At 39.1% G+C, this 22045-nt stretch overlaps 1 protein-coding gene across 4 annotated transcripts in view; it reads right to left on the reverse strand.

Annotated features, from left to right (window-relative positions):
- Positions 1-22045, reverse strand: part of pde10a (phosphodiesterase 10A) — a 69781-nt gene that overhangs the window by 45183 nt on the left and 2553 nt on the right. The window contains exon 1 of one of the 4 annotated variants that reach the window (XM_027165949.2): positions 2404-3328. The exons of the other annotated variants lie outside the window; for them this stretch is intronic. Coding sequence (XP_027021750.2) covers positions 2404-2467 — 64 coding nt within the window. The 5' untranslated portion in view covers positions 2468-3328. Of the gene's footprint in view, positions 1-2403; positions 3329-22045 lie in introns of those variants that run through there. 4 annotated transcript variants of the gene reach the window in all.

Below are 22045 nucleotides of genomic sequence, written 5' to 3' on the forward strand. Positions count from 1 at the left end.
TGTGAACTCACCAAGAGTCTTCCTTACATTTCATGTCAACATGCTTCTAACAGGTTTTAAATGATACAAAAGCAAGCTGGGTAGCTTATTGTGTGCGACAAACCAGTATTTAATGCCCAGAAGTATGTTAATCTGAAGACGTGAAAGGAAAAGCTAGCGTTATTGTCAAGTCAGGATTCCAACCCTGATCAAGTTTAACTCAAATTCAGGACATGCAAGTCTTTTTTTTATTCACAACAACCAAAACAAGATCGTTTATATTCTACCACACCTGAAAGACATTAGTCTATGAAAACTAAAACTACTGAAATGAGCCAAATTATCTTCAGAGAAGATATGAAGCAGTCTCGGGATACAATTAGAAAGATACGACTCCTAGACACAGTACTTGTTTACATATTCAAGCAAACACGCTTCCCTTGCAACTCGATCAGCCTAGTTACAAGTCGAAAAAAAAAATATATTTATGTTGACAATTTAAATGTGGTTTTGTTTCTGTGCTCACTATCTGGTCGTTATACACAAAGCAAACCCTACAAAACAGTTACACCTTTGAGACTTCAAAGTGCTGTGACGCAAATCCTACTGTGGTAAGCCACAAATGTGCAGCAAGAGCCTAATAGCACAAAGAGTGCTGACTATCACCAGTCACTATAACCACAAAATAAACTTTTATTAGAATATACACCGCTTGTCAAAAGTTTCCTTATATCATTTAACATCTTTTTTTTTTTTTGCCAATTTCTTTCAAACAAACCGTGTCTTCCCTTCACTAATCGGACCCGATTGTGCAAATATAAAATGAAGTCTGAAAACGAAAACTCAGTTGATCAGTCTGATACTTGTACTTGCTTTTCTAAAGAGGGAATAAAAGTCGATCAAGAAATGACGATTACCCATGTTCAGTGAACTGATTCTACCGGAAATCTAATCTAATCTAATCAAATCCTGACCACTTTAATCCTGCACCTGTAACACAATATGTATCTGTGGAGTCATTTACTTTATACTAAGCACATTGTACCTGATGTTGACAAAGCACTCATTTTAACAGCTCAGTTAACAAGATCCACAAACATGTAGGTTTATTTTATTAATTGTTGTTTGGCATTATAATTGTTTGATCTGGAAATCATAGTGATTAAAATGTAAAGCTTAAAAACGTACGACTGGCTGTACACAGTACCACAATCACTGATTATCAAAGCAGCTCGTAAGAAGCCGACATGCAAAGCTCCGAAAAAACACTGTATTGGAGATAATATGATATGATACCATCTAGCTTGAATACCGATCACACACAAACCACACCTGTTGTACTGTAACCTTAAGAGCACATCACTGAAGAAAGGAAAAATATAACTTATTTATTTATTCCATTTGTTTTTACAATAAAATATCTCCAAGAACTAAAAAGCTAAAGCGGAGCAGATACTTTACTGTTCCGTTTTACACATAAGGTCTTTTCATGTGTGGTAATTATTCGAAGGATTTACCAGGTTTATGTGTATTGCAAAGGGAGCAAACGGGCCTTTTCTGTGGAAAACGAAAATCTAAAATTTCACAGATGGCTAAAATAAAAAAAGGAGGAGGAGAGAATAACCTTTCATCATCACATACTGCAAAGATCTACAACTTGTGCATGTTTTAGAAGAATTATGTAGCAGCAGGCAGCAAAACCAAAGATGGGCCTTCTGGCAAATACATAAACAAACCAGGTGGTGCATGAGGATGTGAAGCTTTCTGACAGACATACAGCGTTCGCAATAGTGCTGAAGGCACAGTAGAGGAGGTTTATACCATGGATTAGGAAATCAACTGTGAAAACTAGAGTCATTAGGTGTTATTAGGTGTATTGATACAAACAAACAAACAAAAAACTGACATATGGGTCTGAATTTGATTGCTTCAGCGGGGAATTTTAGTTAAAAGCAATATGCTAGCTATCTATATATATATATATATATATATAAGGAGTGAAGGTTAATCAGTGATTGTACTTGTATTTGCTGAAAGACTTAACATTGAAGTTTATTTGTTCTTGGCATGTTCCTGGCTGTAAATCATAAAACATGCTCGTCTTGTTTGGACTTCAATCACTTGTCTCATCGCAGCTCTTCTATAAACACTAAACGTTACAAATTACAAATGGTGTTAAATGATGTCTAGTGATAGCTGTATGACAGCCATGTGCCGCGGGCTATTTCCAAGAACTTGCATCGGAAACTTTCCAAACTACACAAAAAAGCAAACAAAAACAAAAAAAACCGCTCGCGCCTGTTAACTTTGCGCAAATGGGGCAAAAGTTTGTAAACAAAAGTCAAAGATCCGTACAGCTGAATTTTATAGCACCAAACGGCACGAGCTTGCCGGTGAGGAGGGAAATAACACAAATGTACCTACTTGAGCCAAGAAAACAGTCCGCGAGCCTTCTGAAGCAGCTGGTCGAAGGCGGCCCATCTTCCATGTCGGACTGGAAAAACGCGATAGAACGGGAGAGGATGAGGAGGATGAGGAGGAGGATAAAAACGCTGTAATGAAAAGTCTTGATGAAGGACTCCGGCGGCTCATCAAGCCAAACGGAGAAGGAAGCTGACAATCTGGGTAACGCAGTCCAAATCGGCTGCTGGTGAAAGGGGGGATGCCGGAAACGGCGAGAGCGCGCAGACAGTACCTCGTGTCTCCGCGTCCTTCGGTTTCTCGCACGAGCCGCACCGCAAATATCCTGCAGATGTAAAAACAGCGACGTTCACACTGCTCCTCGTGTCCTGGGTGTCCGCGGAGAAAAAAACCAAAACAACGCGTTAAAAAGGAGCCAAACGGTGGCGCGCCGTGAGCGGACAGACTGGCGACGTACACGCAAAAGTTGTGTGTGTGCGCGCGCGCGTGTGTGTGTGTTTTCCCAGGAGTCGGGGGGCTATTGGGGGCGTGATGAGAGTAATTTCTGGGTTGTACTTTTTTTTAAAGGAGCTCAGAATGAGCGCAGTAACAGAGCGAGCACATTTTCATGCTTTGCGCAAAAACACAACCCGATGTCTCCGAATTCCCTGCGTTTTCTTCCCCGTGTTGTGCTGCCGGTTTGCACCGCTCTCTGCTACACGGAAACCACCCACGGCACGATCAAGCCGATATACAGGCATTCTAATGAAGGGATTTTAGTGACCAACACCGTTCCGGAGAATGAATGAACACAAGGTGGCCATAAAAGCACATTCCTGCTCGCCACACCCATATGAGCGATTAAACGGAGCCATAAGTACAAGTCAAACTGTTTGCTAGTGCTGCGGCAGGCGGTCTGATGCGCTCCTTACGTCAGCACGCGTCAGTGTGTGTGTGTGTGTGTGTGTGTGTGTGTGTGTGTGTGTGTGTGTGTGTGTGTGTGTGTGTGTGTGTGTGTGTGTGTGTGTGTGTAAAAGAGAGAGAGAGTGTGTTTGAGTTCATTTTTTAAAATGAATTTTCATATTTTTTTTTACCATGCAACATTAAACGTTTTGCTATCGGAAGGTTTATTAACACTATATTAAACTCGCTTTGATTTGCAAATGAACAGAAAATACATTATGTCAGAAAATAATTTAAGTGCACAGGTGACACTTATATTGAGGCAATGCACTAAACAGGGAAAAATCCATTACGCACTGATGATTGTTCATTAAATAAAAGTCATGCACGGGTTTCTATTAAAAGCTTATGTTGCATTCACCCAGGTTCAACACTGCACACTACATATAAATGATTCTGCAGCAACTTTGTTATTGCAGCTATGCTAGAGGGAAGAAATTGCAAATATTGAAAGGAAAAAGGGTGTAATTATCACATTTCCCCTTGTACAGTATGCTACATAAATTAGAAATGGAGGTGTATTTATTTGTAAACTCAGAACACATTTTTATCACTGAAAGTCTAACTTCTAGTGAATAACCTACTAGTGAACTCCCAACTTGTGGTGTTCAATTATCCTTCACTTATTTTTACACTGTGATCATAAACCAGAACTAGAACACTAACAGTGTTATCAATCTGGCTTTGCTTGCATGAGAAACTGTACTTGGTTATTTAAAACTCACAGACGTTTGCCATCCCGTCCTTTGTAATTATCACACACGTTTGGTTTCTGCTCCACAAGTTGTGTTTTTTTAAACTTTGAGGTTTACTCAAAGGATTTCCTGTGTCATTTTTTTGACGTCCTGCTGACGTCTTTTAGGCCCGCACACAGCTCACAAAACGTTAAGATGTTTCTTCAAATCTGAGCAATTCAGTCTCGCTGGATAAACTCATCTAGTGCGAAAAGGTGTTTTGTCAGCTAATCGACACTGTAAGCGACCCAGAAATTATAAAACATCTGTAAAGTTGGCTGCAAGGACACTTCAAGAGACTGCAAAACACCTGAACCATATTTAAAGCTTTTATTGCGTGTATATAATGTGTTACAGACCTGAAACCAAGTTTCACAGGGTAAGGTGACTGGGCACAACACTGTGATGTGTATTGTGCATGTGCACTGGCATCATCATGATGAAAGTAAAATGAGCTCTGAGATTATATATCTTATAGCATATAAAGAAAAAATGCAAGTATTTCATGAAAAGGTTTAAACAAACTATTTTTCAATGTTTAGTCAGTTACCTTTTTTACATAAAGGAGGGAGATGCCTGACGACAACAACTTATCACAAGTTTATTATTAATGTTACGTATGATGTCACTTTAAATCTGTGCCTCAATTTCATATTAGCTCAGATTTCCACATCTAAAAACTTTGAACAAAACGTAACCTAAATATCTGGTTTGAAAGCACTCTTTTACTTTTCTTCCACATTACAAGGAAATGTTGCATGTCTGGGTATTAACATGGCAAAGTGTTCTTACAAAAGTCAGAAGAAACTTAATACATTTGTACTGGAATTCCTACAAATGCTATGACTACAAACCTCTGCCCCAGGCATATTAGTTACATTTCATATGCGTTGGGACTATGTTCAACGACTCTCTCTCTCTCTCTCTCTCTCTCTCTCTCTCTCTCTCTGTTGAAACTATCATCTATTTGCTTTCCCAACAGCCCCCAGTGCGCTTACATGATTGACAATTAAAATTTGCAGAAAACAAATGGAAGCGTTTTTCAAGTATTTTTACACGGTTTCATGTTGCACGGAAAGGTCTAAATAACCCGACCAAATTCTGGGATCTAATCCATCATTATATACATCAATTTGTCATCGGTTGAAACATATACGGATAATTATTAAGCAAGTAATGTGTGGAATAAAAAAAAAAAATCAAGCTGCTTAAATTTCTAATTCAGCATCTCGTTGCCTTTGTGAATATAACACCACTGTCGGCTGCAGTTTTGCTAAAAAAGAGAAGGACAAGGTAATAATCATGTGTGGAGGAAGCTTCTTTTCTATTACAAACTGTGCCACCACATGTGGGAGGGAACACACCAGTGTTCAAAGCCAATGCATTAAGAAGACCTAAAGCAGAAAATGTCAGCAGGGCTTTTGTCAAATGTACTTAAAAGAGGCATTTTAGGCCATTTTCCCTCTTTTATGTCACATCTATCCTTCTTCTGTTATCACACCCCCTGTGCTGAGCCTCATAATGAAGATTTGTCTGTGAGACCGCGGTTATGATGTCATCTTCCTCTGTTTAGGCTTCACCGAGCCACGTGTCCGTTATGACCAACATTACCCTTCATTTCTGATCTGAACGTCAACAAAACAGCAAAAGATGTGATCTGGGTGTAAAGGGCTAATCATGTATACTATAACTTCACAGTGAATTCAGTCACATTGCATGAAATTAAAGCATGTTACAAGGAGCAAACAGATAGGAATATGATGTGTGATTCTAATGATTTTTTTTTTTTAGGGCAAATTTTAATTAGTACCCCATGCAATGCTGAGGAGAATCATCTGTGGTAAAATTAGGTCACTGTAGACTATGCAAACCGAGTGCACAGACAAATAACTTTTGCACCATCAAGAATTGTGAACAACAAAAAAAAAAAGCATATAGTAATTATTTAATCCGTTATATTTTCTATATTTTCACTGCGGCAAAAATAAGCATTGCCTGTAGACGTGCCTTAGGTGTAAATTTTCAATTGAGGGAAATAAAATAAAACAAAATAAAAAAATAAATATATATATGAAAAGAAAAGCTGTACGTTACGAGGCATAAAATGAAATACGGCTAATTAAACGACAGAATCGGGTTTTTTCCTTTCATTAAAACACAGTAGCTCTAAAAGTGTTATGCATATTCTACATATTCCTCTATTAAAGTAAATATGTGGGAGGGAACACACTCGTTGGTGTGTGTTTTTTTTTCTTTCTTTTTCTTCCTCCAAACCCTGTAGCCTATCCTGCTCCAAGCTAAACAGGAAGAGAAGTTAGTGAGTATAAATGTTTATTCCATTTCACACAATATAAGCAGTATTTTATATCAAATCCAGAGCCTGTATCAAAGGATACAATACAATGAGCCAGATCGCTTACACAGTGGGCTTTAGAAATTGATTCTTCTGTTAAAATATTACATCCCGTTTTAGCCTGTTAAACAATACATGGCTTTATGAGGTCACCAGGTGTCGATGAGAAAATATCAGTAATCAGTTTTAGTTTATTGACTTCCGCACTTCCCGAACAGCTTTATTTCTGTCGACCTACTTCGAATAATGTCTAGGAGCACTGCTTGCTTTGTCAAGTGTCAAGTGTGTATGGACATAATCCAGGTCACTATAGATGCCATCATAATCCGAACACACTGTGTAACGTCGAGACGCTCCTGGAGGTCGTTGCTAGATGAACGAAGAGAGAGCCGGAGTTTGAAGTAGATTAGGGATGAGTGCACGATGGGGGGATGGGACGTTAGAACATATGGAAGTCATTTATAATCCAATAACTATTGCTGTGCCTATGTGTCTGCGTTAGCAATGAAGTAAGTATTTGTGACAAGACCGTGAGCCCGAGACTGCAGCGCCAATGCAGTTCCAATGCTTTTTGGTATGAACACTTTGAAGCAAAGTCTACTGCATGCTGGAGCAAGGTCTTTTCAGTTAGCAGCCCAATCGTGCACAAGAAATTAGCTCCCAGAAGAGTTGCATCACCTCATTTATTTAAATGTAATAAAGTGCTCTTTAAAGTGTATATTAGTTTTTGCCTAGCTGATAACACTGACAGACTGACTCCACAATTTGCCCGAGTGTGCTGGAGTCACTCAAGACCATGAAAAAAAAAAAAAACTCTGTGGAGTGCTGCTTTACCGTTCACACACATACACACACACACACACACACACACACACACAAAAAGGAATAATTTTATATTTATTTAGTCTCTGCCTCAGGCGTCATGTCCACAAACCGTTGGATAAATATCTGAAGCATACGGTACACAAAAACTTCAGGGCTTTCAAAGTCAACATGTGATCGTTTGGTTTCTACGGTACTTCCGGTAGACGTACGTGTTGTGTATATTTAACGGTCCGCTTGGAAACAAAGCCGTCGTCACGCACTACTCCACACATGGAAGAAGGAAGCCTCCGTGTGACACTGAGTGCGTTTGGAGATCAGCTAAACACTGGATTTTCCAATTGATCTGAAGTTCACAGTATAGACTCATTCACTTCCTTGTGATCTACAGTATGGCTGCACGCCGGTCTGTTTATGTAGGAACATCGACTTTACATTTTTATATCCTTAATCATGACACCGAACAACACAAACTGTGAATGGTTGCTTGACATGTCACGTACTCTTAGGCTGTCCTTGATCAATAAAGGCTGATATGGAGTTCTGAGTGCTGTCAGTCTGAAAGCACTCATTCTCATCACTTCAAGGGAGCACAATTTAATGGAAAGTCTATAAACTATTAAGTAATATATAAGACGTGATCTTTGATGGTGCCAGTGCCAACAGAGTTTTTTTTAGTAGAATAACCTATCCATGGGCTATTTCTCTTCCACATATAATGTCTCCTGCATTATGATGATCCCGTCTCCTGTATTAGAAATCTTTCGTCACAAATAAACCAAAATATTCTCTGATAAACTACACCAAGCTAGATGTTTAAAGAAACAATGCAGTTGTGTTCAGTCTTGTTTTCATTAATATCTTAACCTCTTCACAGACTTTTTCTCAAGCTAATATGCATCTCAGGAGGCCTCAGATTTTGGATCACTTCCCACTGAAGTAGTTACAGATTTAAATTTACTGTATGCTTATAACCTGGATGATTATTATGATTTCGATCGTGTTTAACTTTCATTCATTCATTCATTTTCTACCACTTATCCGAAACTTCTTGGGTCACGGGGAGCCGGTGCCTATCTCAGGCGTCATCGGGCATCGAGGCAGGATACACCCTGGACGGAGTGCCAACCCATCACAGGGCACACACACACACACACACACACTCATTCACTCACACTCACACACTACGGACAATTTTCCAGAGATGCCAATCAACCTACCATGCGTGTCTTTAGACCTGGGGAGGAAACCAGAGTACCCGGAGGAAACCCCCGAGGCACGGGGAGAACATGCAAACTCCACACACACAAGGTGGAGGCGGGAATCGAACCTCCAACCATGGAGGTGTGAGGCAAATGTGCTAACCTTTGCTGAACCAGAGCTGAGGGTCTTGTGATGTTTCCTGACATTAACCGTGCTTGTAAAGCTCTCATAGGGTTGACATGATAAAGCAAAAAAAAAACAAAAAACAAACAAACAGAAAAACTAGCAGGGCTACCGGGTGCTGATGCTGGTGAGAAAACATTATCAAGATGGCTGACGACACGTCGGTGGACAAGACATGTTACAAAAGTCTCTTAAATGATCCCAAGTTGTGATTGATTTTTCAACATTTTAAAAATTCATGAACTGGAGAATTAACTCCTCACAATTCTTCTCTTGTTAAAAACTCTTTTTTCCATCTTCGTAATATTGCTCGTCTCCGATCTTCTCTCACCATAGCTGATACTGAAACCTTAATTCATGCACTAATCACTTCACGTCTGGACTATTGCAATGCCTTATTTCTTGGTCTTTCAAAAAAACTTATCGCAAGATTACAGTATGTTCAATCAAAACTCAGCAGCACGAGTTCTCACCTCCACTAGGTGCTCTGCTCACATTACTCCACTGCTTCATGACCTTCACTGGCTACCTGTAGCATCATGTATACACTTTAAGGTATTGCTTCTAACGTTCAAAGCATTAAATGGTCTTGCTCCCCAATATCTGTCTGACCTACTTTCCCCTTAGCTGGTCCCTTAGATCAGCTGAACTTGGTTTGTTGTCCATCCCTCCTTTCCGTTTGTCTACTGTTGGTGGAAGGTCATTTAGTATAAAGGCTCCTCAATTATGGAATTCGCTGCCTCCTACACTACGAAACATCACATCTGTGGGTGCATTTAAGTCCCAGTTAAAAACATATCTATTTAACAAGCATTTCGGATAATGCAATTATATGTATTATGTGTTGTGTATATGTAAGTGTCTGAATGTACTGTATTTGTGAAATGTAAAGCGACCTTGAGCTATGGAAAGGCGCTATATAAATAAAACTTCTTCTTCTTCTTCTTCTTCTTCTTCTTCTAACTGCATTATGCTTTTTTTTTCCTTTAGAAAGTTTTGCAGGGAATCAGGTCAAGACTAGCGTTGTGATGGTCACCCTTGGTTTTGACTTCTGTGAATGGTCAGATATGAAGTTTGAGAGAAAACCAAGACCATTAAATCATTAGTGACTGGCTGGTCAGGGTCATGGTGGATTAAATGAGGTTATGAGTTTGTTGTGGGACTAAATATAAATGGGTAGAAACAAACAAATAAGAATAACTGAGAGATATAGAAAACAAAAAAAATATCCACCATCCTGCGCTCAGTTCCATTTGAACCCGATTGTGAATCTGCCATGAGTCAAATTTTACAGCCCATGCTGACAGAGCTGCCATTTCTACCTCACAATGTCTGAGGACATGATGATAGAGGTAAGTATTTTATTTATGCCACACATGCATATACACACACACACACATATATATATATATATATATATATATTAGATATTGAAGCTACAAACAGATACAGAATGTTGTTGGTCAACTGAGGAAGATTTCCACCAGCATTTGTTTAAAGCTTACTTAATTCCAAGAGTCACATTCTGTTCACAAGGAAACAATTCTGTTGTGACTTTCCAGAATAATCGTATTAACGGAGATTAACACCATTACGAAACAGTGATCAAAATTATTGTAAATATGCCAGTGGATTTGATTTGAAAGTCGTTTTTCTGAAGCTACAGATACAAAGTTACTGCTGATTACTGGTGTTCTCTATATAACGAATAATCGGTACAGTTATAGTACAATACAGAGTTATGATGTAGATGAATCGGGTCTTCTGAACGTTTCGTAGTCCCTTCCAATGACTCGCCGAAAAAAAGACAACAAAGCCGAAAAATGATTCTAATAAATAATGACGTATCTGTATTTGATCCTATTCAGCTTTCTTTCCACGCTTCATCACTGTGTGTTTTCCTGCGATTGTCGAATGCTGAGAGGCCTCGGCATCGAGCACCTGGTTTTATGTGCCACCCGAATGCTTTGTCCCATCCCAGCACAAAAGGTACGAACACACACCCAAATAAAACACACACCTATTATTGCTCTGTAACAAAATGCATCTTTTTAATACGGTATGATTTTGCAGCAGGCTACAGTCTTGAGTGCAGACTGCAGTCTTTGCACACTCGCAAGCACGCACACACACATTAATACACACATTCTCTCTCTCTCTCTCTCTCTCTCGCTCGCTCTTTTTCTCTCAACGTCTGCTGTGACGATCCACAGGACAGCCAGAGCATTGACGTCAGAGACAGGCGTATGAAAAAACTGGTCCCTTGGGGCTCGGCAAAGTTATGCTTGTGCTCACAGCTCTGCTTGCAACTATTTCAGCAACGGTGCTGCCTGTTAGAAGCCATTCGCTTAGCATCTGCTTTTCACATGGGAAATTCGACCATTGTGCCATAAAAATAAAATGGGCAAATTTTATGAAGAGTTCTCCATGCACATGTTGCCTTATGAGTTTAGCGCAGTGCTTTCATCCTTTTCACAATTTTAAATTGTTGATCTATCTATCTAGCTTTTGGGGAACTGCACTAGTGGTGAACAAGCCAAATGTTTTTAACAGTGAAGAAAATAGTTTTTAATATTTAAAAAAAAAAAAAAAAAAAAGCCTTTCGAAAGGTGGTAATAAATGGAGTGGGTAAATGGATGACATACTGGTGATGCATATGGACATGAGAGTGGCATTGAGTCAATGTTAAAACACTGTTCTTGTGTGTGTGTGTGTGTGTGTGTGTGTGTGTGTGTGTGTGTGTGTGTGTGTGTGTGTGTGTGTGTTGTAAAAAGCATGTGAGAAGAAGGTGCCATAATGAAACTCTGTATGTTAGGCTCTGCTATCTGCTATTCTGTGGTTGCCCCTTACAAAAAAACCCCACACCACCGAATACAGGCTTATTATTGTGCAGCAGACATGAGACAAATAATTAACATAGTTATATAATAACAATTAAGCATGTGCTTGTTGCAATGATGTTATTTTGACCAGAAAATGTCTCGCATGATTTATTCTGAATTGTATTTAAACCCTAAGCAAATGAGGAGTACAGAAAACACGGACAGAAGAGAAAGATTTGGCCGGGACTGTAGGAAGAAAGAGGGTTGAGTGTTTGAAGGAGAAATAAATAGAATAAATGAAAGAGAAACGGAAAGGCACAAAAACAAGCGCTGCTCTCGAGCAGAGGTGAACGTTGCAGTGGGAGGAAGTGCAGAAAGCACATGAATCAAAAACCCATCTAAGCCAGCCAGAGAAAAAAAAGATGAAAAAAAAAGGGAGAGGGAGGGAGGGGAGGAGTGGAGGGAGGGGGGGTCTATCTGCGTCAGAGCTGCAGCCAATGCAGTGAGAGATGGGCCAGGCTGGAACAGAGAGAGATGCTGTTACTGCCACTCACGTTGCCTTCCAGGACCTTGTGTACCCCCCAACGACAGGGAAATGGCACGCGTTGCTGCAGCTTCTTCTACTGGAACATACACACTCACACACACACACACGCACGAACACAATCCTGGGTGGTATATAAGTGCACAGACACACAGACACACTTTAATTTATATTTGCTTAAGCAATTCATAACACCACGACTGACGTAGGCACAATCCGGTCTGTCGTATTATGTATCACCGCTCTGGAGACAAAAGGCAGCAACTCTGCTGAACTCCACAATTGCAACCAAAGTGAACAGAAAAAAAAAGGAAGGAAATATTAATCTGAGACAAGACGTCAAAGTTCAAAGTCGTATGTAAGCTGGGGAGGTCTCTATCGTCGTTACAATGGCTCGGCTGATTAGGCACTTCCCATTCATGATAAGGCATTTGTTCAGTCAAATGACCACAGTAAATATAGTAGGACACGAGCCATATGCAAAGCGCTTTATATTTAATAATAATAATTTTAAAAAAAGGCAACAGATGGCTTTTTTTTTATTTGGAATAATATCAGTAGTCTGTTTGTTTGTTGCTTTACAGAGGTAAAAAAAAAATCATCATTTTGCTAATTAAAGTAATATATTGTCATCCACTATGTGGTATTTCCTTCTCTTGAAGCCATGAGGCTGTGCCAGTGTTCGTCTACAACATTATGGTGTTTACATGCGACGTTATTAGACATCGTTATTAAATGCAGTTGTCATGTTGTGTAGGATGCCGCACTTTAGCAGCTGAGCAGAATAAAATGCTTTTATCTACCTCAAAAGCTTTAAATCTACCTCCTAAATGAACCAATAAATCTACAGTAAAAGCTGTTAGTCATCCAGTGTTTATTTCCACGACCTAGATCAGTTAAACACGAGGTTGAAAATATGCCCTGAGTGGTTTAAGTTATGTGTTACGGTTTGCCAGAAGTCAAATCCCAGGACTTCGATTGTGTTTTCAAATCTATTACAATTACTAATCAAATTTATAAATATATTCACACCGACCACTTCAGTAGGAACACTGATACCCGTATATTCACATCGCCTAGTCTTTTTCATTCCGAGATGTTGTTCTGCACCACAGTCGTAAGGAGTTGTCCATCGTGATGATGCCATACTTTACTGAAAACGAGAAGCAATCCGAAGTGTTGATGTTGAGAAGAATTTCTGACAATTCTGCTATTGCAATCCATTGACGATAAGAAGTGTTCAAGAACCTGTTAGTAGTCTCTGACAGTATCACATCGCTCAGGCTCATCACAGAGAACACGGGCTGCAATGGTACTCTACACGTCACGCTATGCAGAAATGTTCGCAAGAGATACTACACTTACCGTGGGAGAGCCGGGCTGTAGGTAAAATGCAGATAAACCGTTGCGACCATTATTTTGTGTGAAGGTTGAAGACATTCTACATGTAAGCACTCACACTGACCCAAATGTACATGTGCTAACTCATCCTGGTCCATCATCTACTGCACATCACAGAGTAAGCTTCTATCCATCTTCTGTAGGTGCACCACTCCTTAAAGTACGGGAATGCCGCAAGACATCATTGGTTTTGTCAGTGCGACTGGAAAGCAGCACTTTTCCCGTAGTTTCCACATCATCCAAGCATCTCCTTCCAGAACTTTCTTACCCAACTACAACTCCAAACATTGCTTGGAATTGATGAATAACCACAATCCAGAATCCAGCATTGTTGGAGTTTGGCTGAACATAAAACAGAACAAAAACTTCATGACACGCTTCATGAAATACAATATGAAATGAGTTACTCCTCGAGCGCCACTCCAACACTGCAACACGATGAAACAAACAACAGGCCACAAGTCTGCAAGCCATGGTGACGATAGTAAGAAGTTAAATACCTTTAGAACTAGAATTACCATCGACCATGTCGGGCATCGAAATCAAAACACACTCCATTCATGGGGCAGACAGACAGGATTTGTCTAAAAAAGTAGCCGTAGATCCGTCAGTACCTTCTGAAACTTTTGCAAGCATCCCTGATGTAAGCGAAAGCCCTACAACAGGTTATTCTATGTAGGCCTACTGTTGTGTGGATGATCGTAAGAATGAGGCAAAAATGTAGAAAGACCACTGTATAATGGGCTAAAAACATCTTTACCACAAGATCTCACCACAAAATAGAGTACATTGTCTCCAGCTCGGCCCGAAGACTTCTTCACATTACGAAGTGGTAAAGCAAAACTCAATCCCGAACTGTCGTAGACACACTGAAGAAAAGCAAGTCCTTTCTGTCGCCTTTCTTCCAACACGGTCTTTCTGTTGTAGGAAACACGGCCCATGGTGTTGGTGTCACCACACACTGTTTTTACACAGTTCTTGGGAAGTCAAGTGTGATTTCAGGTTTAACTTGAAAATGTAGGTGAACACAAGACAGGCAGCCACACTTCATGTACGCACTTCTTTATTATTTAGTTCATTCATTCATTCATTCATTCATTCATTTTCTACCGCTTATCCGAACTACTTTGGTCACGGGGAGCCTGTGCCTATATCAGGTGTCATCGGGCATCAAGGCAGGATACACCCTGGATGGAGTGCCAACCCATTGCAGGGCACACACACTCTCATTCACTCACACACACACACACACTACGGACAATTTTCCAGAGATGCCAATCAACCTACCATGCATGTCTTTGGACCGGGGGAGGAAACCGGAGTACCCGGAGGAAACCCCCGAGACACGGGGAGAACATGCAAACTCCACACACACAAGGTAGAGGCGGGAATCAAACCCCCAACCCTGGAGGTGTGAGGTGAACGTACTAACCACTAAGCCACCGTGTCCCCTATTTAGTTAATTTATTTATTTTATTTAAATTTGAATACATATTTGGATGCGATCCACACACCAATACCACAGGCATTGGTGTGCTAGCAATTTGCTGCAAACACTTAATAGGTATTTAGCCTCCAACCTTCACCATGGAGGAGCACATATTTTAATTGTCACTTAAGACTGGGAGAATATCTGATATCGCATGCAATGAATGAACATCCTTTATTATTTGCCAATGGTTTTATTTATAGTTCTAACGTATGCATTTGTAATGTATTCTTTCATTTGCACTATATAAGAATTCTTGATAGATAGATAGATAGATAGATAGATAGATAGATAGATAGATAGATAGATAGATAGATAGATAGATAGATAGATAGATAGATAGATGTGGTCACTGAATACATTAAAGGTGAAGTCTGTATTTTGTGTTTACATAAAACATGGACATAAAGTTGTCTACATGACAGGAACATTTCTCCTGCTGTGCTAAATCCCTCACTACTACACAGCCCAGGTGAGTCATTTAGGATACGACTCTGTAGTGTTAACTCCGTGCATAGAAGCTCCGACCTGCTAAATCTGTGCCTGATGCCCTTGAGCCTGCAACGCTTCTCTCACCAGTCCGAAGGAACGAATGGCTCACAGATGATACATAGCTGTCACACAAGCATCTATGCCCTCATCGGTGAAACTGTGATCCACTGCCCTGACTGGGAGGTTACATTCAGTCATTGTGTGGTGTGTGCATACAGTACACACTCCTAAAGCACTAGCAAAACTGAAGACTCGCACGTCCATGAAATGTATTACTAATACAGTACATACTTTAAATGAGATCAAGCTCAAGCGTAGCCTTACGTTTAACCTGTTTCATTTTGTGTCAACCTCTATACTATATGTTGTGTAATGAACATTAAGACGTTCTCCTCCTCCCCCCGAGAGAATTTAAGGTTAATAGCATGAAGTGTAATTGACTCAGACTGAAGCTGCGCTCAGATTGTGCTATTTTTTTTAGAATCTATGATGCTTGTCAGACTGTACGAACATGATCCGCATGTCACACTGTAGGATCTCAGATGTCATCATGTCAGACTGTACGACAGTCAAGACGCTTCAACATAAGACGCACACAAGACCTGTCCGGGGTTTTACGTCATCAATCCGTGACACGTTCAGCCCAGCGTTAAAATGGCAGGAAGCAACAAACAAAAACAATCTGTAGCGTTAATTTTGTTTATGACAATAACGTAGGTTCGGTGCTCCTATTGGTTCTTGTTTTGACGCTTATTGTAGGAGATGGCCATGTCAAACCATCTCAAAAAAGATTTTCAGACGAATTTTCAGAGGATTTTCAAAATTTGTCTCAGACGAACAAACCGTCGCCAAAATCACACAGTTTTGAGCCTGGCTTATAACTCAAAAACCTAAAACTAGAATTATAATATAGGCAAACTTTCTAACTAACTAACTAACTAACTAAATAAATAAATAAATAGCCACAGTGCTACAGCTAGAACCACAAAAGAAGTTCCAAAAAGAAAAGAAAGAAGAATATACAATTGGAAAAATAATGCTGTCTCATCCATGATTTAAAGGAAATCTTTATAACAAGCTTTACATGCAAAACAAGGAACACCAAACTATATATTTGGGGCAAAAATGATCATTTTAATTATAAATTATAATATTGATTAGTAATCACTAATTCTGAAGTACAATCCCTCCATTTTAGCGTCTTTAGAGAAAGCTAAGCTGATTCGTTCAAACATGCTTGTCAATATAATACAAAGGTTTTTTTCCTCTTTCTCAAGGACAGGTGTGTTGTTCTGTTTGTACTCTGTAGCTGGCTTTGTTAGTGGAGCTGTCGCTCCCGGGTTGTGTTTATGAACCCTGGAGAAATTCTGCATTGAAAAGTCAACTTAAACCGTACTGTATGTCAAACTGGTCAAGCAGAAGAGTTAAAAGCTGAACTGCAATCTTTATATAATGCAATCATAATCATAGTCATAATGCACTCCATTGAAGTACTGATCGGTCGGAAGACTGCAGGAACACCTGTGATTCATTTTATGAAAGAAAGAAAGAAAGAAAGAAAGAAAGAAAGAAAGAAAGAAAGAAAGACAGTCAGCAGGAAAGTATGAGTTTGATGACTGCGATGTGAGGGTGTTCACTGTCTGTCTCTTTCTCTTGTTCTCTCTCTCTCTCTCTCTCTCTCTCTCTCTCTCACACACACACACACACACACACACACACACACACACACACACACACACACAAAGAAGTAGTGTCTCTGATTTTATATGTAATGTATATCCAATGTAATTCTGTGAACCCACATCAAAGTAAGGCTAGAGTTTGAAGAATGTCACACACCATCTACTGAGACCAGTGACCTGGAATTGTTTCACAGAGGCTGATCTCAAACCTCAGTCTCTGCCCTCATTAACTTTGAAAGATGATGATGATGATGATGATGATGATGATGATGATGGTGTATGACACGCGTCAGCACCTCCCAGACGGTAGAAAGTGCATGGGAAAGGGAACGTGTGAGAGAGAGGGAGAGAATACGAAAGAAAAAAGAGAGCGAGGAAAACAAATAGCAGATTTAGGCTTGAATGTGTTTCCCACTGCTGTCTGCTTACGTCTGTAGTAGAGACGTCTAAATGGACTCAGTGTGTGCAATCACATCAAAGCCCTCGATATTAGTGCCAAGCACATGCTCAGGCCTTTACGCATGACTCTTGTCCATGCGTATACACACACACACACACACACACACACACACACACACACACACACACACACACACACACACACACACACACACTCCCTGCCTTGATTTATGCATTTATTTAAAAAGCACACAGACTTTGATTCACTAACATCATCTCAACTCAAGGCGTACATTATTATTATTATAATTATTGTTATTTTAAATTCATTTATAATTTTTTTTAACTTTAGCCTTTTACAGACCGGGCTGCGATTCATTGCCGTGCTAATCGAACTACACGTACTGAACATGCTACAGTACACTGTATACTTATGTGCGACTACAGTTACTAGATCTAGAAGTACAGTACATTAGTATGGTCTTAAAGATGGGTTCCAAGAAAGCTCCAAGAAATCCGATTCAGTCTGAACATGTCGATGGTACAGATCAGGCATTTATCACCATCATTCAATATGTAATATACAAGGCATCATATATTTAGTAAATCAAAACTCTATGCTCAATGAACTTGTAAATGCTAAAGACATGTCATGCAGTAAAATCTGCTTAAACATTTAACTCTTTTCTTTGAAACTGATGATCAAAACGAAAGCACCCGAAGTCCATTTTCAAAACCTTAGCTCTCTTTAGAAGGCCTGGAAAGACCACCTGTCTGTCTATTTACCTTTTTTCCTGCCCTGTAGTCATTTTGTTTCTCGCTCCCTTGCTCTCTCTGGCTCACCAAGTGCATTTTGTATTTCAGTTTAAAATGCCACACTGAGTACAGTAAACCACGGCAGTTGACGTTAATCAGATGGCTCCGGTGCAAAAAATCCTCAGCAGAAGAAATCAGACTCCGGACAGTCTGCCGTTAGCACGGTGTCCTGCTTCACTGATATTTAGTTGCGATATTTAGTGAGGTGTTACGTGCTCCTGACTTCACCCACGTCTGTGGCAGCGATCCAGCTGCTGGTTTACACGCCTGTGATGTCAGAAAGCTCTACACAGTGATAGCAGAGTCCTTGCTGCCTGGCACGGCGCTCTTAGTGCGTGCACAAAGGTGCCAAAAAGACAAGTTAAGCAAGGCGACCTCTCTCGTGCTCTGTACTTATCCGCCAACCGCGGAGAGCACGTGCCATTCTTAATGTGCTGCTGGAGAACAAACACAACAACTCCCCTTTTAGTCTCTTATACAAGGTGATTTGGGTGAAGGACAGAGCTGTTTAACTGAGAAATACTCTTGTTTACTTTCCTACTGGAGATTCAATCCCTCAGGGGATTGACACCATCAAGAGGTGCACTTTTTCCCCCACAGACAGGTTTAGAGTCAGGTAAAAAAAAAAAGAGATCTTACTATCTGCTAAAAAAACATAATGCATGGTCTTTTTCTGGCCCTTAAATATAATGTACTGCTGAAAAGATTTGCATATATAAAGATCTAGCATGTTTTTAATATGAAAATATTACAGCTGCTGCAAGTCAACACAAGCTGACTACAAACCCCATAAAAGAGACACTGCTCTTTATCACACAGGTGATTAAGTCATTATTGTGTAAGAATTATGTAAGAATTTTTATACATTAATCTGAAAGTACACATGCACAAAATTAAACACATATGATCAAAGGCATCACAGGTTTTTCTGTGTGCGTGTGTGTGTGTGTGGCATCAGATTTCTGTAGCACTTATCCTACAGCAGGTTGAAAGGAAACTGGAATCTATCCACACAAGGTAGGGGGCATACTGGACAGGGTGAAAACCCAATACAGAGCACAATTTCTAACTCTCCTGCACACACACACACACACACACACACACACACACACACACACACACACACTTGCATACACACTCGGACAGTATAGAGATTTCAGTCAACCTACAAACCAGAGAACCGAAACCCCTAAAGCACAGAAAGAACACACACACACGGCAATAATTTTCACACAAGACGATTGTGGTTCATCGTGTAATCATGTGGGTGAAGAACCATTAGAGATTTGATTTCATGATGAATATTTAAAGGGATGTTTTTTTTGTGTGTTTTTTGCCTAGTGGTTGTTTTAGACAAACCTAGAAACTCCTCGCCTTACAAGTAAAAGTAACTGGACCTGACTTTCCCCCTTCCTTCTAGCAGGCCGCACAAATGAGGTGTGAGTGTGAAATTCGATCACTGTTCATTCTAAACTATAAAATCGGTATGATGAGAAGGCAGCGGTACTTCAGAATTCTGCAGGGTGACAGATTTGTGATACGCGGCATGGCGACTTTTAAGTAAAAGCAAAGGTGTGGCAGAGAACAGAAAACATATCAAGCAAAGTGATGCTGAAGAAGCAGAAATGTGAGGAGCGTTGTGTTCATTATCGTATCAAACGTATCAATACAACCCTGAACACAGTCACCCATTTGGTGCTCCTACTCCACACACACACACACACACACACACACACACACACACACACACACACACACACACACACACACACACACACACACACACATTTAATCCCATCTATTTTTAATCCCGAAGATAGAAAAAAACTAAAATAAATAAAATTATACATTTAACAAAATATATAAAATAAAAATAAAATAAAAAACGGAAGGGGAAAATATATATATTTTCCCCTTCCATTTTTTATTTTTATTTTATATATTATGTACTTATTCTTTATTCTTATTTATATATTATATATACTTCTATACTATATTTTATATATACTTATAAACTTCTAATAATTCCACTAAATAATTGCTACTGAATTGTCAGAGTTATTGCTGTTTCCCTGGACAATAAAGTGAACAGGTTTAAACTAAATAAAATAAAGAACTATAAATAATATCACCCTGAATCTAAAAACAATTTTTCCATTTTTGGTAGAAATGTGTTCTGAAATTGGAAACTAAAATACACTGAACAATACAAATAGATTTAAGACAAAAATAATAACTCGACTGTTCCAATAAACAACAATTATATATATATTATATATTTTCACAGATTTCAATAATGGCCATAATGATTAAATTATATTAAAATAATTCTGCAAAGACGGTATTTATTTATTTAAGTGCATTTTAAGCTCAAGAAACCCACACTGGGTTTTTTAGGTTGTTCCTGAATGCATTATTTGTCACTTTGCTGCCATCTAGTGGATATTATGCAGAACTGCTACACACGTACACTTCTATATTGAAGCATAATAATTCATTTAAATATTAAATAATAATTGATTTTAATATTTAAAATAAAGCATTTCTTTCGATATATTGTCTCTTTTTTATAGGCTCAACATTATCTTAAGATTATCTTAATCTGTTGTTCATTTGTCTAATGAACAACAATTTCTAAAATCACAATCGTTCTCATCGAAGATGAAAAAATTCCCTCTACCATTACTTATTCCCATTTTACATGCCTTATTAACGTGAGAACCAGTGCACAGGCTTTTTTGAACTAGTGATTGGAATTCCGGCTCAGAGTCGACTCTTTGAGCTCCCAAACGACTCCCTGCCGTTTTCCCCTGAACCGAACTAGTGATTATTATTCTCTGCCTAGCAATTGCTGCAACAGTTTAATGAAATATTGTCCGACTTTATACTTAACAAAATAATATTACTATGCATTGCACTAGCACTACTATGCAACACCTACTAAAATAATTTTCAGCAACAACTACAATTTAGGACAATTATGTGGTAGCTTAGTTGTTAAAGCATTGGACTATTAATCAGAAGGTCATTGGTTTGAACCCCAAGTCCACCAAATTGCCACTGCTGGGCCCCTGAGCAAGGCCCTTAACCCTCAATTGCATAAATTGAAATAAGAATGTAAGCCACTCTGGATAACGGTGTCTGCTAAATGCTGTAAACGTTGTCTAGTGTTCCTTTTTCTATATTATTATATTCTTGTTTTTTACTATTTACTGTATAAGACCTATAGCTGTTCAAAGTTGTATAGATACATGTTAGGATCTGTAAAGGTTACTGCTGTTTAAACAAAACAATAATTAAGAAGATTGTTATGAAAAATATCTGGTGTCAAGATAATTATTCATCTGTCATGGGATTTGTGATGTCATACAAATGTACCAAACAATGGCGGCAAAGGATGTAGGATTAGCCATGGCTCTGTAATACTATACTCCTGCTCTACAAGTTTCAATGATGTAGCTATTTACGTAAACTGCTTTTGTTCCAGAGAAATATAATGGCAGAACTCTAACAGTATTAAGGTTGTACAACCAGTAGCACTTTACTTATACAATGACCAACACATGATCGGTACTAACAAGCCATACTTAGCCAGTATCCTTTCCATCATCATCAAAATCATTACATAAATTAAAATTCCATCTTATATACTACATATAAGTTCATAATACAAGTTCTGAGAAGTCAGAAAAAACTAAGCATTACAAATTTAATCACCTTAAAAATACATTATTTTTGCTTTATTATTTATTTATTTATTGTT

Source organism: Tachysurus fulvidraco, chromosome 4 (genome assembly GCF_022655615.1).
Source record: "Tachysurus fulvidraco isolate hzauxx_2018 chromosome 4, HZAU_PFXX_2.0, whole genome shotgun sequence".
Taxonomy (NCBI): domain Eukaryota; kingdom Metazoa; phylum Chordata; class Actinopteri; order Siluriformes; family Bagridae; genus Tachysurus; species Tachysurus fulvidraco.